This window comes from Terrapene carolina, unplaced genomic scaffold (assembly GCF_002925995.2).
Source record: "Terrapene carolina triunguis isolate 2854851 unplaced genomic scaffold, T_m_triunguis-2.0 Scaffold97, whole genome shotgun sequence".
NCBI lineage: Eukaryota > Metazoa > Chordata > Testudines > Emydidae > Terrapene > Terrapene triunguis.
In genome coordinates this window covers 12,398,340-12,419,855 of record NW_020664448.1, presented here as the reverse complement: position 1 = coordinate 12,419,855, position 21,516 = coordinate 12,398,340, and the positions used below count along the sequence as shown (strand labels likewise).

General features: G+C 42.0%; 1 protein-coding gene across 4 annotated transcripts in view; it reads left to right on the top strand.

Annotated features, from left to right (window-relative positions):
* The window catches only part of GRM5 (glutamate metabotropic receptor 5), a 331,468-nt gene extending 324,206 nt beyond the window's left edge, over positions 1-7,262 (top strand). For 2 of the 4 annotated variants that reach the window (XM_024215245.2, XM_024215244.2), the window contains one exon: positions 6,437-7,262. In XM_024215245.2, the coding sequence (XP_024071013.2) occupies positions 6,437-7,262 (826 nt within the window). The remainder of the gene's footprint in view (positions 1-6,436) is intronic. The other 2 variants (XM_024215246.2, XM_024215247.2) reach the window with 2 other exon arrangements.
* The last annotated feature ends 14,254 nt before the right edge of the window (positions 7,263-21,516 follow it).

Here is a 21,516-nt window from a genome sequence, read left to right as displayed (position 1 = left end):
CTGTTGCTCTCCGCTTCCTCTCCTGCTACTCCCCCAATTACTGCTCTCTCCTCCTCCGCAGCTGGGGAAGCTCAGTGGGTGGGCAGCTCCAGATTGCAGCTGTGGCAGGGGACCACTCAGGTTCCAGGTACAGGGGCTCTCTTTTCCCCTCAGCTTCAGGCCCAGCCTGCGTCTTCAGCTCGCAGGTCCCACAGGCTGTTGGAATTTGATGAGGACGACTCTACAGAACAGCCTCCTCAAAGCAGCGCTCAGCAGGCAGCAGCAGCAGCTGAAGAGAACAGGGGGCCTGGCACTGAGCCAAAATGCACTCGTTCCGAGACTGATCCCAACAGCAGCTCAGTTGATGCAAAGTAGGACCACCAGCAGTAAAACCAGACTAATCCACCTGCCAACAACCACACGCGATTAAGGAGGGCAGGTGAGTAATGCCAGTAGAGGACATCAGAGGTGCTTCTCCTCTGTCCTGTGCCCCATGACCTCTCCCTCCTCAGAGGTACTGTTTTGAATATGGCTGTAACACATGCAAGCAGGCCTCATTCCTACACTTCAGGGAGCCCTGCTCAAAAGTGTGGTTTGAGGCTGGCTTAAAAAAGTAAAAGGACCCTTAAAAGAGGCATATCCTATGAGCAGTGAAAGGGCTTATCTGCTTATTCCCACTGTAGAACTTGTGTGGGTCTTCCTTCAAAAGCGATCCCGAGCATTCAAACGATTCATTACATCTAAGGAGGAAAACAAAAAACAAAGAAATTCCTCATCTCTTCTTTCCCTGGACGTCCACACTTTCTTGGAAAGATCTTTCCCTCAGAGAAGAGGGACTCCTTGAGACTGATTCAGAGAAATATAGAGCAGGATCCAGGGTACATTTCTGCCCAACCCTGGATAACAGAGTAATTCAGGACAAGGGCAAAACAGATAGATAGCAACCCACCAAAGCCATCCACACAGAAATTCCAAAGGAATCTAGAAGCATCAGCTTTACAGTGCAAATGGTCAGGATTCCTTTGGTTGTCCATCAAGTTGAAGGAAATGGTCATTGCCGGCAGTGCCGTTTTCTAAGAGACCAAGTGGACAGAAAGGTTGAGACGACGCTCTCAAGAAACTGTACATTCTCTGTGGGCTCACTGGAGCTGTCCATATAAGCCACTTTTAGTTCACCCAAGTGTCTGTAGCATGGTGCAAGAAGTTGGATGGTTTGCAGTCTTCAAAGGATAAAGGAACTTAGGCCATTTCAAAATTTCTATCAACCTGAAATTGCTGATTGCCCAAGTGACCAATGCCAGGACACACACACAAAGCTCCAGTCAGGGAAAGCCAATTACTAGATAAAGTAGCTAATACCATTCACCACTTTTTCAGGGAGAATGATTATTTAGAGAGGTCTTCAAAAAGGTAGCGGCAGAGAACTCTGAGAAGGGACTCTTGTTATCCGTTTTCTTTGCATTTGAAGAATCCTTCTTGGCTGAAGGTTGGAGAGGTCTCTGATTAAACAGATGGAGTAAGACAATGCCCTAACTACATTGTTGCATAAAATAATATGATTATTTCTGTTCAAGTCTGTATGTGGGCACACTAGGCTAGGAATAGAAATGACTAAAGTCAATTTAGGTGCCAACCTTAGCTAACTGAGTTTTCTCCAGAAACAAGACTGTCCATACCTACACTTGCACCAAAATAGCTAAACCAGTTTTAACGGAGACCTTTTCATTTCTGTGAAAGTTTATGTGCAGACCAGGACTTTGTCAAGACTTGGATAAGAAATCCAGAAATCCACCACTGAAATCGGCAAAATAATTTTGGATTTTCAACAGTGTAACTGAGGACTGAATCCGGTCGGTACAGTTTTAGGCAGCATTTAAAAATATAATTTCATTTTATTCTGCTTTCAAGAAATGTACAGTTTTAAATGTGTAGCTCTCTGTTTTAGGTTGTCTCATAAACATGGAATTCCATGGGTTTTATGTATATTTACATACTGTGGCCAACAGATGTTAGTAAGAAAATAAATGACTTCTTTTCAGCTTGCACGGGCGTACAATAAATTACCCACTATTAATAAGAGAGGAAGACAGTATATCCACACAGTACTACTAAGAACCTTTCACCAAATTACTTATATCAAGCTCAAGTAATCCATGGGAATGACAATCTTGCTATAAAGTTAACAGAGAGTTTCCAGTTTATGTGACTGTCAGTATGTTTCCTTCTCGTTTATCCCCTCCACAAAGCACAGTCACTGCCCTCGTGCTTCCTTTGCTGATTCTATAATGGCAGTTGACTAAAGAGCGTTACACATTCTTTTAGATATCGAGAAACACAAGGAGCAAAACAATGCAGAATTTCAGTTACATCAACAACAACAGAGGGCAAAATAACATTTGCTAAATTAGTAAAGCAGAAAATATAGAGGGGAAAACATTCATTTGTATTGGCTTCATTTCTATTTTTTTTTTTTCTTAAAGAAATTGGTTTACTAGTCATAAATAAAAAAATATTGAAAGCCCAGTTAGAAGCTTAGAAAATAACGAGTGGAAGAGAAATAGGAATGTACACAAGCTATTGTTCTACCAGAAGATGTGGACACTTGGAGAGGGAAGATGTGAATGTTAGGGACTTCAAAGACCCCATTTAAAGCCTTAAATTTCTTGTACACATTAGGTCATGGTAAGCCAAACTGGCTGAGAATAAAATTTATTAGGCGACAGGTTTTGAGGAGATCTTTCAGTATATAAAACTGAAGTTAGGCACCCTATAAAAAAGAAATAAAAATCACAAAAATGTGCCACCACTAAATACCTTTCTTTGCAAAAAAAAAAAAAAAGTGCCCAATGTGCATTGTGGGCTGTATATTGTGGCACTATCTCGAAGTTTGCATCCCTGCATTGTAATCAATGACCCATCCAGTGAAGCACAGCGGAACCAAAAGATTTGCACAACACAGTAGCATATTAATATATCTTCTGTACTCTACAAGACATTTTGGCATTCGTCTGGGAGCTGAAAAGAGTAAATATACTGTCCCCATGAGAGAAACTGAGAGGAAGCAAAGTTTCTTAGTAAGAAGAATCCCTGATCTAGAATATCACTGTCCAAAAGGTTCCCATCACTCAACAGAACATGGCATAGTCTGGCCCAATAAATGTAAACAACTGTTTGTGATATTCCATTAGCAGGCATCATGGTCTATGTCGTCCATGTTTATCTAGTTATTTCTCTATAAAATGTGTACTTTGTGGTGTGATTTAGTTAACTTGGCACTATGTAGTTGGAGTAGGAATTGAAAAGGTGATACTTTAATCAATCCTGCCCCTTCACTCCCCAATCACAAGGTGCATCACACAGCCCTACCAAGCATCACACAGCCCTCAAAAGATAAAAACAAATTACTTTTACAGAGAGATTAGCAAGCTCAGTTCTTCTTATGACATTATTAATTTTGCATTAGGTCATAGAATAGGAATTAGGAGCAGCAGGATATAATAGAGAAGCTGGATGTCTGAAATTAATGTTCTAATTATTGCCGAATGTACTGTTGACTTTTCATGTCTGGGCTTTTTTTTAATGGATAAATTGCTATTCTCTTGATGCATGCTAAATTCAGCTGGTTATAACAAGGGACTTGAAATAGTTAAGGGCCAAACCATTCAGTCATTCCTCAGGAAAATTCCATAAGTAGCCAATGGTCCTTTTTTTAGCCACAGATGCAGCTAGATTGAGCCTTTACCTCTAACCCTGTGTAAGGGACAGTGCACAACTGCATTAACCAGGCCTGGCCCACAGAAGGAATTGGAACACAAGAGAGTCACAGCTGCTCCATGAAAGAGTTAATTTGCCACTGTGGCTCTCCCAGGTGAAAATTACTTCTCCCAGTTTCTCTCCTCCCCCCCTCCCTATGCTGGCTCAGCTCTTCACTCCCACCCCTCTAATTCAAGACTCTGTCAGCTTCTCTCCTAACTTGTCACAGAGGTGCAGGTGCTCAAGAAGTCTACTTGCACCTGGTCCAAGCACAGTAACCCAAGAGGCCATGCAGGTAGCTGGGGGGATATTACTCATCTTACTTCCCCTTTATGTCTCTTCACAACCGCATAAGGCTGGTCCGGCATCTGGCTGTGAGTGAACCAGAATCATGTCAGGCCCTTTGGCTTAAAGTGGCAGTCGCTAGTTATGAATCAGAATGATAGAATGGTGAAGAGTAGAATGGATCAAAGCTAAGGATAAGAATGGGCTGTTTCTTCTTGCCCTGTTTAAGGGGTCGCACATTACTGTGTCACCCCAGGCACAGCAGAGGGAGGGAACCATACTTCAGGTAAACACAAGTCCTTCCCTGTTCCCTCCTTCCGTCAAGGGGGTAGTGATTTGCTGCTGATCCATACTAGTCACATATTACTAGCCTCCTTCCCCCGCCCCATGAAAGCACAGCTAGTCTGGTTAGCATGCTGTGGGTGGTGGGGGAGAGAACCAAAGCTCCACTCACTCCCCACCCACTTGCTAGGAATGGGGGAACTGTAGGTGCACAACATCGACTTACTTGTGAAGACCTGATGTCCAGTGAGCTGTGTAGAAGTGCAAAGAGGGCTTGCTGGAGTGGAAATGGGGTATAATTCCCCCTTATGCAGTTATGCACCCACACAGGTTATCGGACAGCCTAACCTTAATTTGCTTCCAAACAGCTAGTACCCTAGAGATTTAGGTTGTGTTCATCTGGTAGAGTTTGTTTGTAAAGAAAAGGTGTCATAGTATGTCACGTTACATGATCCACTGTATCTCCATATATTGTAACCATAGATATGATATCAGAAGGAGTTCTTTTGTTCACACTCACTAGAAAGTTTTTAGATCCCTGGAAGAGACAGTGAATCAATAGCAACTCCCTGCAATCTGCAAGCACCCTGTAAAGCTCTATACGAAATTCCCATTGTTCTAGTACTGCAAACTATTTCATAACAAACTAAAATGTTGAAGTGTAGTCACTTCCAGCTTTAATACACATTGTTTAAGATAACTTGTCCTAGCACAACCAGGATCTCAAATTTGCTTGTCTTTCCAAAACAGTAATTGGTTGTTGCAAATATTTTGTAAGCCAAAGTAACTCGTTAAAAATTCAGTTATTTTGTATATAAATCATGCCTGTATGTAATTTTGTATGTATGGACCTATGTTTTTATGTGGACGTCATTTCTTAGTCATTGTCTGTTTTTCTGGAGAAATATTTCCATTGCTAATGGTCTTTTTTAATCCTGAGAGTCACAGGTGAATGTATGGGCGTTATATGGGCTTGCCCAGGCACACGCTCATGGCCAGTCTGACAGAAGGAGGGGAAGAGGTGAAAGGAGCAGTTGCATACTGTGTGTGAGAGAGATCTGGAACCCGCTCACTCTTATAGGGGGGTGTCTTGGTGCTGGGGAGGCTCTGAGCAAACAGTAAGGGGAGATGGGCCCGTCCCTGTGATGAGGGCCTGAAGGGAGATCAATTTTGGAGGAGGGGAAAGCAGGGTGTTGCCACTGTTTCTCACTGTCTGAAAACTCATCCTGCCATTGGGCCAGAAAAATGGCTCTTGTACAGTTTGTGGGTCACTTTTCCCTCAAGGACAATCTCCTGCTCTGAGCTGACCTGCAATTAAAAATCCTGGGTGCATTAACTGAATGACGTATCTGACCCAAGGCTGAAAATGAAAACTGCCCACCAGTCTCAGTCTCCAGCTAATGTCACTGCTTTGATGCCTCCAGCTGTGCACGGGAAGAGCGGATGCATCATGATCCATTTGTGAGTTTTGTTCTGAGGCCGAGGTGAGCTGTAAGGGGAAATTGCCACACTATTATTACACAAATGTCTATAATACAAGTATCACAGCCAGGCTGGCACAACTTCATTTCTCCTGTTCTTCAGTGATATTTATAAGGCAAGAGACCAGTTGTTATTTTCAGCCTTTGCTCAGACAAGCTGGACAGGTGATGCCGCTGGGATTTTTAAATACAAGTCAGCAGTTTCTCCAGAAAGCAGTATATAATTAAATTTCACTTGACTGGGCCAGATTGTGGTTGCCCTGAGTTGCCAGGCAGTATGATCTTCTTTTTTTCTAGCTTGGGATTACCTGAGATTAATCCATTGAAGAGTCACTTTTTGTACCCCAAATACAAAAGAAGTAATGATAATCTATTTGTTGTGGGAAGTTAATTCACCAGGTTATTGTAATCATTGCAAGACAAACATCCTTGTAGCAGATTGCCACTTGTAGTCTCTGCTTAACTGGTGCATGCATCAGTGCTTATTCTTTTCTGTAGCACAATATTTTTTTTTACCATCAGCTTTACAACGCGTCTGACATATCAGTGCCAGATTGTCAGCTGTCCGTGTCCGTGATTTAATGAGCTAGTTAAAGTGAGTCCTTGTGATTAAAAGCTAAATGTAAGCCATCATCTTCTCTCATTTTCATTCGCAGCTCTAATGGGAAATCGGTCACATGGGCCCAGAATGAGAAGAGCAGCAGCAGGGGAGCGCACCTCTGGCAAAGGCTCTCAGTCCACATCAACAAAAAGGAGAACCCTAATCAAACCGCGGTGATCAAGCCCTTTTCGAAGAGCACAGACAGTAGCCGACACAGCAGCAGCGCCACATTTCCAGAGACCAGTGCCAAAATGCTTTATGACGTCTCAGAAGCAGAGGAGCAATACCCAGCTCAGTTCCAGCCACAGACCCCATCGCCTATCAGCACGGTGAGCCACAGGACTGCCTCCATTAGCCGAACAGATGACGATGTCCCCACAGCCCAGACAGAACATGCCCAACGGAGCAGTTCCTCCCAAGGCTCTCTGATGGAGCAAATCAGCAGTGTGGTCACACGCTTCACAGCCAACATCAGCGAGCTGAACTCTATGATGCTTTCAACAGCCACGCCGGGGGCAATGGTGGCCACTCCTCTCTGCTCTTCCTACCTGATCCCAAGAGAGATCCAGCTTCCTACAACAATGACCACTTTTGCAGAGATCCAGCCGCTCCCTGCCATTGAAGTCAATGGTGCATCGCAGTCCGCTAGGAAACCTTCATGTGGCAGCATCAAAGAAGGTACTTCGGAGGCACCAGCGGTGAAGCAAGATCTGGAGGAGTTGGTGGCTTTAACTCCTCCCTCACCTTTTAGAGACTCCATTGATTCTGGGAGCGCATCTCCCAGCTCTCCAGTGTCAGAATCAGCTCTTTGTATCCCATCCTCCCCGAAATATGACAAGCTTATCATAAGAGATTACTCTCAAAGTTCCTCTTCATTGTGAATGTAGTTCAAGACACTATTGGATCTCGACAGCTACAAGCAGGTAGAGCGGGGACAGCCAAGCCTTCAAGATCTCCAATCTTTACACAGATACAGTGATAGGCATTGGGTCATCATGTGAAGAATGGAGGGGGCAATAGAGAATCATTCGATAAATGGAAACATCGGATTAATTATGCTATTTTAAAGAAACAAAACTATGAGCAGATTTTCGTGGCCTTACAAAACATGGGCTTTTAAGAAACACTGCATATATTTTTGAGGGCTTATAAGGAGTCTGTTAAATCAGTTACATACCAAGTGCTTTGCTTTAGTATAACAATGAACTGTGTGTACAATATATGAAAAAAGTAGACTGTAAGCAACTGTACAATGTTTTCTTTATTTACTCTGATTCCTTACCCAGAAGTGAACCTTGATCTATTATCGAGAATAGAAGACCAAACATTGAATGTACATTTTCTAACAGACTCAAAATCTGGCACCAATATGTCAGGCTCTTTTTTTTCTATGAAGATCTCAAAAAGCAGTAACGTATGTTTAGTAACTACCAAACTTTTGCTGAAGCGTATCATGCTGGTGATACCCTACGTGTAGATAAAAATAAACTGTGGCTTTGCAATGTGTGACTGCATATGGAGGGCTTTACAAGTGACTTCTCAACCTACAGATTTGTTTATGAAATTCTCTTCTATAAGTATTAAAAGTTCAATTTATTAACATTGGATACACCTTCATAGCAACAAAATGTGAGGACGATTTCCTGACTCTTTCACCACGTTGCCAGCCAATGATGGAGTAGCAAAAAATATTTTCTGGAGTACTGTTTTGTAATTCCCTTATCAGGACAAGTTGTTAAGGAGAATATTCTGTTTCTAGCAGTATTATTGAGCTATAGCATAGCTGCATTCCCTAGTGAAATTAACACATTTTTATGGTCATTCTTATGGTAATATTGCCAGTTAAAATACTATACTTATTCAGGCTCCCATATCCTTTGCTTTTAAGGAAGAGGTAAACACTCTATGGTTTTTCTCAGTTATTATAAAGGTAGAATACTGAGAAAGCAGTCTGGATTATGATGAACGAATACTATCGATGGAAGGATTGTCATGATCATAATTCATTTACGAAAAAAAACCTGTGTCAAAGTCTGCTTAGAGGTGTTTTAGCTACTCTTCAATAAGCAACAATTTTAACTCTAGTTAGCTGCGGATGCATTGCAGCTCTGAACTGTGACAAAAGAAGATTTTCAAAGCAATACAGAGTATATGTTCAAACAAGAGGGACCTAATGAGATACAAACTAACGGAGTCTTTCTTTGTTTCTTAGCATCTCATAGAAGAGGTGAGGGAATTATTGACATTTTTTTCCTGTATCAAAGTAGCTACAAGTACAGTTTAGTACACTTCATGCTGTCATGGCACTTTTTAAATATATGCGGGAAGAGATTTAAAGTTTGAATAGAAGCAAAATAATTTTTGATAGCAATGATGAAACAATGCACACTATAATTTGCTTTCTCCCTTCCCTCCCCCAATGACACAGCTATCCTCAGGTGCCAAAATTTTGTGTTTTTTCTTATAAATAAGGATAGTATGAAGGGGCGGGTGATTTACTGTAATTCAAAGTCAAGTTGATGCAGCCTTATACAGAAGATAGCCTTTTGGAAGGGAGCCTTGGAATAAGGCTGTTGTGTATTATTTTTTAAACTCCCAAATCTTATTTCTTTGCAGGTCTGCAAATACTTTTCAATCAAAATGTATTTTTTTCAGGCATTTTTTTTCATTCATGAAAGGTATAACAAGTATCTGATTAAAAAGTGAAAGCACGTTTGTTCATTTCAGCAAAGAGTATTACTATTCTATTTTTAAGTTAGCTCTATCATGATTTTATGACATGCATCCCAATTCTCCATTCAATTAATTTTTTGTAACAAAATAGCTGAATGATACCAGGCTAACACTGTAAAATAACACCCTCAGCTAAACCTGATCCAGTACATTTTGCTCAAGGAGTAGTAATTCATTAGTTAACTAACTGCCTGTATCTTGTGAGACACAGACCTTTTAACTTTTCTTAGTCCGTCTGGAAAAATGGGCATTTCAAATCAGGAACACAATATATATGTTCTTAGTAGGGACTCTAGACCTCTATGAAACTGTCTGAAGTATTGTACATGGAAGATTTGCAAGGTACTGTATATGTTTTCCTTTAACACAGAACTGCTTTGATTCATGGATAGTTTAGGTGGGTGGTTTACCTGCATTTCAAAGGGAATGTATTATTGTATTATATATTAAGTCATTGCCCAATATCATTAACAGAGCCCCTCCCGCCCTTTACCCCCTCCCCCCCACCACACACACACACACACTCCTTAAACAAATGCCTCAGTTGTGTAGCCTGCCTTTCTCATGCTGGCAGGTACTTACACAATTATCCCTCAATGGGATTGCTTGCATGAGTAAGTGATTACCAATGTAAGTAAGGATTGTACAAGTGGTCCCTTAAAATGTGTTGTTAATCAGTCTTCTTTAAGAAAAAAGAAGGAGTAAGAAGGGAAGGCTATCAAATCATGATTCAATATAAATAATGCATTCACTGTTACACAGCTCCTAGGTCATAATTCTGAAGAATCATTTAGTCTAACTGGCCATAGTTGCTGTTCAGAGTTTGTTAATCTTTTTTATATTGCCAAGAATGCATTCATCCCTCAGTTTAACTGTTGGGTAGCACTTCCATCTATTGGTTGATTAACATTATACTAGCCATCTTTTAAACACTCTTTGCTTTTGTCACTAAGGGTTCATTTTCCTTGTACTCCTGTTAGCTATAGAGGAAGTTCTGCATGCACAAGGAATGCAAGACTGGCCCTGTTGAAACTGTACTTTTCTTCTCTGTTTGACTTCCAAGGCTTTGATATCTAATCAGCAATGAAGAATAGCTCATTATTAGTACTAGGCATGGGATGGCAGAACACATTTTGTTGAGCAGGCTGGTCCTTGGAAGATTTACGTGAACTTTATAGGAGAGAGAGATTTTGTGGGAATAATGAGGAGCAACACAAAGGACAGAACAAGGAGCAATGGTCTCAAGTTGCAGTGGAGGAGGTCTAGGTTGGATATTAGAAAACACTATTTCACTAGGAGGGTGGTGAAGCACTGGAATGCATTACCTAGGGAGGTGGTGGAATCTCCTTCCTTGGAGGTTTTTAAGGCCCGGCTTGACAAAGCCCTGGCTGCGATGATTTAGTTGGGAATTGGTCCTGCTTTGAGCAGGGGATTGGACTAGATGACCTCCTGAGGTCCCTTCCAACCCTGATATTCTATGATTCTATGACTGAAGCATTGGAAGAGGCAGAGGCAGCTTTATGGAACTGTAGGGTCCCAAGCAAGAGTCCAGAGGATTTGGTGGAGGAAGGGAGAGAAATTGGGGGTTCTAATAATTATTTTCACTGCACCACTAGTGTACTAGATTCTTTACAGGGAGATGTGAAGACAAGGTCCCCACCTGGAAGACCTCACAGTCTGAATAAACAATATGCAAGTAGATGATGGGTTACCTTCCAGTTCTGCTGCTGGAAAGGAAATTGTTTACAGTGCAGGGAAAACACTAACATTCTTGACAGTGAAGACCCCCCGAAAAAAACACACTTGTTCTGAAGGCCAGCCCTGGAAGAGTGCAGGTCTGACCCCTCTCTGGAAGGCATGCTATTGAATAAAGTGAGCAACTACAGCAGCCCCGTTACAACCATTTGTGTAAAGTGCTAGAAAAAATGAGGCAGAACTGTATTTGAAAATTGGCAATACATACAATAAACAGTATGACTTTGGAGATGTATCCCCTTCTATTTCTCATCTAAAAATATCTAAGATACTTTGTGATTGGCCTCCTATAGATACCTTAGACCAGAGGTTCCTAGATCATGGTCCATAGAGCACTTGCTGATGGCTCCTGAAGACCTGGCTAATCACATGGTGCTGGCTCCTTCTCTGCATTAAAACTGCATTAAACTGCATTAAAAGACAGCTAAAAATATCTCAAATACTTTCCTTAACTTACTTGGGCAGATACGTAATTGCTGTGGTTGCTACGAGAATGTTTGTGATCACAAATGGGAGTGGAAGTCATCTATGTGAGTGTGATTAGGAGGAGAGGTGATCCATGAGACAATCTCTGGATTATCATGTGGTTCACACTAAAACATTTGGGAACCTTTACCTAGAGAGCAAAAGAGACTAGATAGAGAACATAGGTGCAAATGTTGACGCCTGAGAGAAAATTATCTTTATGCTCCAGACCCTACCAGACAGAAAGAGAGAAAATAGGGGAAGATTTTATCACAAACGTCAGTTTCTGAGAGAAGTCAGATTACTGTGTTTGTGATGAGTAATTATGGCTAGATCATTATCTCAACAGACACCAGTGGAAATCCACTGAGGTCAATGGAGTTACTCCAGGTTTATGTCAGTGTAAATGAGATGAGTCTAGCCATAGCCAGTGAAGTCTAGACATTGACTAGTTACTCCAGCAGGGGATGGTAGGAGGAAAGAGGTTTCTTAAGATTTTGCTTGATCCATACACCATAAATAGTTGTTTAGATTAATTCTTAAGAGAACTCTTTTAGTTCAGTGGCTAGAATCTTCCCCATGGATTTGCTTTACCACTTACCTAGCAGGTATCCCTATAGACAAATAAAATTGTGGTTGGAAATGTCAAGGGTTGTGAGGATAATTTATCCATAAGTAGGAAACAGGTCATGGCTTTACTGCAGTTTCCTGATTCCCAGCAAGAGAATTAAAATGTTCCCCCAAGAGTCATATGCTACACTCCCAGTATCTACGACACATGTTGGACACTTTGACTGAACTACCTGAGGTCACTTTTTTTGCTACGGCTTATCAATACACCTAAGCTTTGAAATCTCTGTAGTTACCATTTACAATTTTATACTGTGAAAAGAATAAATAAATAAATAAATAATACAGATCAGTGAAACATAAAGTAAGTAAGAAATTCATCTCCTTGATGAATTGGCATACGTGGCTGGTTTTCTCTTGTCTGAGCAATGACAGTGCAAACTCTAAATAATAAACAGCTGAGTCACTCTGATCTGCCAAATGGGAATAAATATACTATGTATATTATATGTACTGATAGGTTTCAATGGCAGCTGCTGGTGGTATTTGTAATTAGAACTCTATATAGAATATAGATGTTTTAGAGAAACGGTGCCAATTCTAAAAGATTTGTGTGGGCTACAAGTGCTTGTAATTATTATTATTATTTTTTTATTTGCTAATAACTTATTATGAAAATCTGGTTTTAAACATTCTGTGAGCATTTGTCCCTTTCTTATGTTGCTGCTTATACTATTAAAACAATAGAGAATGTAAAATTATTTTGATGTGAACTGAAAAAGATTTTTCATAAAATTTAACATTTTTATCAGCTCTGGTTTTGCGGTCTACTTGTAGAAATGTAATTTATTTTAGCATTTAAAAATACATTTGCTTGTTTCTTGGTTGTCTACATCATGTTATAGTTGATGTTTATGTAGAGTCAGGTACTTTTTGAACAGTATTAAAAAAATCCTGTGATATGACTTAAACTTTGATTTTTTTAATAAGATGTTATTCACATGTTTTTCTGTGGATCAAGTGAGGCAGCATACTAACTGTTTGAGGATCATACACATGCCCACATTCTGCAAAGGGCTAACCCCTCCCCACCCCCATAAACAAACACACACATGCACACAAGCATGCATAATTCACAAGGATGGGTTGGTTTATCCCATTTATAATTAGCAATGTTGGCCCTGATCCATAGATTCATTCATATATTTTTAAGTCCAGAACAGACCACTGTGACCATCTAATCTGACCTTCTGCATAACACAAGCCATAAAATTTCACCCAGTAATTCCTCCATTGAGCCTGCATTGTATGTCTGAGCTTGAATATATCTTTTAGAAAGACATCCAATCTTGATGTAAAGACTTCCAATGATAGAGGATCTACCACAGCTCTTGGTAAATTGTTCCAATGATCAGTTACCCACATTGTTAAAAAAGTTGTGCCTTGTCTTATCTCTAGCCTGAATCTATCTAGCTTCAGCCAGGGACGGCTTTAGGCCGATTCCCCCGAATCGGTCCCCGCGCCAAAGAGGGCCCCGCGCCCTAAAGAAGAGCGCCTAACTTTTTAATTTTTACTCACCCGGCGGCGGTCCAGGTCTTTGGCAGCACTTCGGCGGCGGGTCCTTCACTCGCTCCGGGTCTTCGGCGGCAGGTCCTTCAGTGCCGCAGAAGACCCGGGGCGAGTGAAGGACCTGCCGCCGAAGTGCCGCCGAAGACCCGGACCGCTGCCGGGTATTTGAATTGGGCCCCACACTTCCTAAAGCCGGCCCTGGCTTCAGCTTCCAGCCACTTCATCTTATTATGCCTTTGTCTTCCACACTCTATTCTAAAATTCCCCTCTCTGTTACACCAGTGCAAATCAGGAATAATTTCACTGAGCACAGTGGAGATTAGTACCAAAACAATGTAGGCTCCCGTTCTTCTGATCAGGGCCTAAGTGAGATGAGAATCAAGCCTGTTATTTTCTGACCAAGTTCCCATAAAGTCTATTGGGGTTTTCTCTTTGCTACTTAAGGTTGAAAGGGTGGGTTTTCAATGGCACGAAGGGCATGTAGGCCCCCAACTTCCATTAAAAATCACCCAGCTGTCCTTTGTGCCTTTGTTCATCTCAAAAATTCAGATCTCAAAGTAAACAATTCCACTGCAGGGAGAAATTTCTTCCAGCAAAATACACTGTTACATTTTAAATTGACAGTTGTTTAAAAAAACAGGAGAAATTTAAGCCATGTCAGCCCCGTGCAGTCGAGAGTATGCACGTTTTATTACACAATGGCTTATTTCGCTGAGTTATATTTGTTTGTTATAATGTCTGGTAGACACATTCTGTGGAACACTGGCTTACTGTCCTTTTGATGGCCAAAGAAAACCAACGTCCTTCGGATGGCAGTCTCCTACTAACAGCTCTTCCGCTCCTGATTTGACACTAGTATTAACCATGTGCCCCACTAGAGAGGCTAGTAAATGACTTCACTAACTTGAATCCTGTAGCTATTCTAATCATAACAATATCAGAGTTCACTGCCCTTACATGGAGCCCATAGAAATATTGTGTGGCAGCACAAGGGAGTAAGAGGGTGTACAGCATGCACTAATTACCGCTATCTGGATCATGGTAACAGTGTAAGGGGGAAAGTGGCCCCTGCTTCATAAGTAGACAGATCAGGGGAAAAGTGGGTGGAGTCCCCATTCTCCAAACACCTCAGACCTGATGCTTGGTACTTCCCCCCCCCCCCCCCCCCCCCCCCCCCGGCGCTGTGCCCCCCCCCCCCCCCCCCCCCCCCCAGAGTAAGGAGGAACCTGGAAAACAGATGGTGAATCTGAGTCACCATGGCCCAGATCTTAAAAGGTATTTAGGCTCCTAGCTCCTGTTGGTTTCAAGGCATTTAAATACCTTTGAGGATCTGGGTCCAACTGCCTTCAAGTCTGCTCCAGGACAGTGCAACAACATGCCTCCCCTTGTGAGGGACTTGTGATGAAACCACAGTGGAGTGCATTATGTATTAGTCATGGAGTTAGAATTAGACTTGGTTCTTTCCAATAGCTGAAGACTTTAGTGATGTATTTACATTTACCCAGAGAAGTTCAATTTGTAAGCAGCATCTGGTTTTTAGTGAGGTCCTGTATTTTATCCAATTTTCTAGCCAGTCCAAGCTGGTCAGTTCTTTTGCTCAGTATCACACAGTAACTCAGTAGTTCCACTTGGCTCCATCCCCGTGCTTCCAGCTAACTTGCTGACTACGATACCACATGGCTTCCCTAAACAACAGTGAAAGGAGCCCACCATTTCACTAATAAATATTGCCAGTTCTTTCCAGACATGGGCCAGCAGGTCTGCTCTCTGGAGGGAACTAGGGACTCTAGGTGAGTCTGGAGCTGCCAATAGGAAGGAAGCACCACAGGTGATGGGCATCCAACAACTTTGCTATATGAAAGGCAGCAGCAGCACAAGCTCCCCGACCCTATCTTGCCAGTGCTTACTCACATCTGATCTGAAGGAACTGCCTGAAGGGATGAAGGGCTAATTCAGTCTCTGAGACGACTCTGTCCACCAGAGAGTGCCAGCGAGGTTGCTAGGGGGAGTCACTCAACCAGTGCAGCAGAAATGAGCTCCAAGATGTCTCCATGACCGTGCTGCTGCTGTGCAGCCTCCTGTATTTGTGTTGCATACATGGAATAAGTAAGTTGCACAGAGCCGTAGTATAAAACTACACTATGAGACACAAATTAAAGCATTCATTGAATGGGTTAATAACAGAGGATTAGAGAACTTAAACGACATAGGCAATGCCGGAGAGGGATGTTTAAGGTTTGAAGAGAGATGGAGTGCCGATTAAGCAGATGGATAGAAGGCGGCTGTTTCAGGTGGCAGGAATGTGATGAGATTCTTGGAGAGAACAGAGAGGGGGTAGCTGCTATATGCAAAGAGAGCAGGGAGAGAAGTAAAGACAGACATGCTCCCGACACTGGCTTGGAGTAAGACCATAGAGTGTTCTGAGAAGGAGAGAATTTTTTAATTGTATCCTAAAATTAACGGGAAACTTGTAGAGGTGTTTGAAGACATGGGTGATGTGGTCACACTCCTTGGTACACATGAAGAACTGCAAGCAGCATTCTGCACATGTTGACACCTGAAGATCTAGGATTTGGGGAAGCCATAGACACAGATATAAACAGTGTTGGAGATGGTGTCCAGGCATTGGAATGTGTCGACAATATTCCAAAGTAGTGATTTTGAGACATACCAATGAAGAACAGTTCAGGGTCAAGGCTCTGGAGACAAATAGCAGGAGTTCTGAGCCAAGGAGGGAGATACCAGAGATGGAGAATGGCTTCGGCATTCTAGCCATTTGTGTGACACCACAAGCAAACCAAAAAATTACACAAGCCAAATGACCTTGTGGTTAACGTACTGGACTCTTGGACTCAAGAGATGAAGGTTAAGCTCCCAGTTCTGCCACAAAAGCCCTGTGCTAACTTGGGGAAGTTATTTAATCTCTATCCTCATCTGTAAAATTGAGATAATAAGCCTATAAATGAAATGTCAGCCCATCAAGACAGGCAGAGGGGAGATGTCAAAGCAGAAGTCGTAAAACGGGTGAAAAGAGATGACAGTTCAGATATACAGCCTAAAAGTAGTACCTTAAGAGTAAAAGATGAGATAAATTGACTCAGAAGGAGAAGGGAGATAGAAAAAAGGAGAGCCCAAAATAGAATCTTGAGACGCCGTTAAGAAGAGGTGGAAAGGAAAAGCTATTCCCAGACCTAGGGAATGGTCTGTTATATAAGAGTGGAACCATGAAAGGAGGCCGCCAGAGATGCCCGCGCTACTCTGGAGGCTCACATGAAAATGGAATAGTCAATAGCATTGAAGGCTGCACTGAGATCAAGCAGAATGCAGATGGAGGAGCTGTCAACAGCAGAAGGGAGCTCATTAACTATCCTAGAGGAGACTGATTTCCAGCCATAGCCATATGGAAACCCAGAGAGAAATCTGTCAAGGATTGTGTTCAGTGTAAACTTACTGCATTTCCTCCTAGAGTACTTTGCTCTGTTGGCTTGCATATTGTCACTGCTATAGATTGGCTGAAGCGGCACTGGATAATTATGCAATTCCACATAAAACGTTGCCCACAAGTTAGAGCAGCAATGTTTAAAATAAAAGGACTTCTTTCAGCAGATCAGCCTGACCTATCTGGCTTAGTACAGCTTGATAAAGATTTTTAACGGTGTCAAACCTCACCCATATGTGAGTACCATCTGTTGAAAAGCTTTTGGGCCAAATGGCAGGCGCCACCAACCTCCATCTTAAAACAGACTGATGGAGTATCTTGGTTTGTGCCAAGGTTACTTACAAATCACTCCCACTGCCTTCAAACGAGCACTGTGAGGCAGTTGGAATTATGACTTCACTTTGTTACAAGATACTATGCATCATGGCTGTGCTGCTATTCAAATGGAAAAAAGCATCTGTTCACATGGGCGGGAAAGCACAGTGGCAACCCAGTTAATACACATGTAGCTTCAATGAATTAGAATTCCCCAGTCTATACTGACCCTCCACAGGACCAGAACGGAACATGGCTATGAGGGAGTCAACATTCTATTACAAATACTCATAGAAATCAATGCTCTGAGCTCTCTATCAGTTCTTTACTAAATGTAAAGCTTGAATTTAGTCAAATGGTGCACGTACTTCTTACTACTGAGCAAAACTAGCTGTAGTACCTTTAAGGCACATTGAGCGCCAAAGCAAAAATAAACAAAGCACGTAAGGTTATGCAGAAAATTCAAACTCTGCTGCAATGGATTATATGAATAGGTAGTAAATTTATTTATTTTTTATCCTTTGGGAATCTGCTGATGAGAGCACATGAGATAGTGGGTTTCCAATCCCTTTGTTATCCTTTTACTATCCCGGGCAGACAAATCGACCACACAGTGGCAGACAGGGGCATTTCATTATCTGATTATTCATATTGCACCATTAGCAATTGTCTTGAAAACAGACCTGTAAGTCCTTGTTATCGCACTCCTAGAAGGAAAGTGCAGATAGGGGAACAGAGCAAAACATCAACAACATTATCCTGGACAAGGAAGAAATAGAGGAGCAGTGTAAATTCAGAATACTACCACTGAACTCACTGGTCATCTGTGTTATTCTGCACTTGTACTTGTGTATCAGACTAGAATCTGGTCGAGAGAGTTCAGATGAACCCAACAGGGGCTCCAGAGGCAAACCCGCCTAGAAAACTAATATGGAAACAGACAGTCATGGAGTTTGACACAAGACTTGCTGTTTTATGGTTAGGTATTTTGTTTTTCAGCTTCTATATTGGCTCATTTTCAATGCTGACCATTTTTTTGCCATGACTGTTGCCTTAAAAGTTTATTTGAATTGTTTATTTGAATTGTGGCTGAGTAAACTTGAGCAGAAATTGGTCATTTAAAGAAATAAAGTTAAAAGTTCACGTAAACTGTTTTTTAAGCCCCCAACTAAAACCTCTCCAGCGCATCATCAGAGATCTACAACCTATCCTGAAAGATGATCCTTTACTCTCACAGATCTTGGGAGACAGACCTGTCCTCGCTTACAGACAACCCCCCAACCTAAAGCAAATACTCACCAGCAACCACACATCACTGAACAAAAACACTGACCCTGGAACCCATCCTTGTAACAAAGCCCGATGCCAACTCTGTCCACATATCTATTCAAGTGACACCATCATAGGGCCTAATCACATCAGCCATACCATCAGGGGCTCGTTCACCTGCACATCTACCAATGTGATATATGCCATCATGTGCCAGCAATGCCCCTCTGCCATGTACATTGGCCAAACCGGACAGTCTCTACGCAAAAGAATTAATGGACACAAATCTGACATCAGGAATCATAATACTCAAAAACCAGTGGGAGAACACTTTAACCTGTCTGGCCATTCTATGACAGACCTGCGGGTGGCTATCTTAAAACAGAAAAACTTCAAAAACAGACTCCAACGAGAGACTGCTGAGCTGGAATTGATATGCAAACTAGACACAATCAACTCAGGGCTAAATAGGGATTGGGAATGGCTGAGCCATTACAAACATTGAATCTATCTCCCCTTGTAAGTACTCTCACACTTGCTTCTTATCAAACTGTCTGTACTGGGCTATCTTGATTATCACTTCAAAAGTTTTTTTTCTCTTACTTAATTGGCCTCTCAGAGTTGGTAAGACAACTCCCACCTGTTCATGCTCTCTGTATGTGTGTATATATATCTCCTCAATGTTTCACTCTATATGCATCCGAAGAAGTGGGTTGTAGCCCACGAAAGCTTATGCTCTAATAAATTTGTTAGTCTCTAAGGTGCCACAAGTACTCCTGTTCATTTTCACCCTGTCCTCTCACCTTGTTTATAACCTTCACAAAAAAGGGCCTATCACACTAATACTATTCAACTTAATAACTACAAAAGGAATGAACAGAAAATGATACAGACTGTTGTTGACAGTGAACACTAGGAACAGGAAGTGAATTTCACAGAGAACCTCTTTAAAGAAACCTTGCCAGTGCTTCAAAAACTGCAATTGGTGCTGTTTTCTTGGTTGTTTTCAATTTAAAGTGAAAAAATGGAGGATCAAATCCTGGTTCCAAGGAAGTCAGCGGGAGTTTTGCCACTGAATTAATGGGGCAGATTTAGCCCAGAATCTGTTTATTGTAGTAGCTCATAGGAGCATGTATACATAGGCAGGTGTTATGCTCCCATTAAACAAGACAATTTTTTTCTTCAGTTCTCTCTTGCACCTGTGTGAAGACCGAAGCAAGCCAGCACTATGCATTTCAAAATTATTTTTCACAATTTTTTTTCCTTAGTGACATTTTTAATAGAGACCTTCAGTGAACATTTTAATTCACATGTGCAGTTACAACATAAAAATATATAGATTCATCTAGTGGGCACAATAAATGCAACATAGCATTTATGTTCCATGACTACAAATGGGTAATGCCAAGCTCCGCAATTATTTAATGCTTACGCCCTCCTGACAATATAGTTCATGGCTACAGTTATTGCTTCTCCTGAATTAACTATTTGTCTTACTTAGAATTCCTTGTTCTGGTAGATGCAAAGTTGAGTTTCACAGCACTTTAAGTCAAGGACTACTACCTTCCGTAATGTCTTCTGTCTTTGTCTCATCACCAGTCCAAATGATGCTCCTAAGAGTTCAGTCTAGCTCCCAGCTCTGAAAATGCTTACACTCAACCTGCTCTCTCTTCAGAAAAGCCCAACAGTCTCCACTAACACTCACAACACCAGATTGGCAGAGGAAGGAAAGACAAATCCGCATACGCTATTTATAAAACCAAAGGCTCCAGTTTAATTTCGTGATACGTTGAGAGGAATTAAATGCCTGGCACTTCACGGAAGGACATGTGAACAAGTAAATAATATAACTTTAATTCAAAGTAAATTTAAGTTACTTTAGATCAAAGTAAATTTGAAGAGAGGTTAAACAGCCTTTGCACCTGCTCTCATTCATTTTAGGCCACCCTCAAAGCCCACTGGCAAAAATCGCGAAGTCCCTACTTTGTTGGTAAGAAGACACTTATGAAGATTCTTCTTCTAGAAATTTACCTAGTAGTGAGCAGCCTGAACTGGTTAAATAATAGTTAGACCAGTGGTGGGCAACCTGCGGCCCATCAAGGTGATCTGACTGTGGGCCGCGAGACATTTTGCTGACATTGACCATCTGGGGGCATGGCCCCCCACAGCTCCCAGTTGCCATGGTTCACTGTTCCTGGACAATGGGAGCTGCGGGAAGTGGCGAGTTGCAGGGATGTGCTGGTCGACGCTTCCCGCAGCTCCCATTGGTCAGGAACAGAGAACAGCGGCCACTGGGAGCTGTGAGGGGCCATGCCGGTGGACGGTCAACGTCAGTGAAATGTCTCACAGCCCACAATCAGATTACCCTGATGGGCCGCCTGCGGGTTGCAGGTTGCCCACCACTGGTCTAGTGTCATCAGTAGAGCTGGTCAAAAAATGTGGGGAAGGGGGAATGGGGAGGGGATTGTCCATGGAAAAAGTTTTGGGTGAAAAATCTAAACTCAAAATATTTTGGCCACAAATTGAAATATTTCATTTCTGAAATATTGCCCTGGTGCCTCATGCTCCCATTCTTCTCTTTAGGCCAGGCTTCCTGGTTGGACTACATCTTCCACGATGCACCACAGTCTGCCCTCCTCATAAGGGAAGGCGGTACACCATCAGAGACGTACTGCGGCCGGGGACCCCAGCATACACAGGCGAATAGGAGCACAAGGCGACCGAAAGGGAACTCCCATGAGGCACTGCAGAAGTATTTCAGAATAGAAATATTTCAGTTTTCAAACATTCAGCTTTTTTGACAAAAATATCAATATTCTCCACAGAAATCAGACTTTTTTTTTCAAAGTTTTGTTTTATCGAAAACCCAATTTGCTGTTGAAAAAAACAGTTTTCGCAGAAAATTTCCAACCGCTCTTTGTCATCACCCCTGTGCTATAAGGAGGTGTTGCCTTATATATTAAAAATGTACACACTTGGACTGAGATAGAGATGGACATAGGAGATGGAAGTGTTGAGAG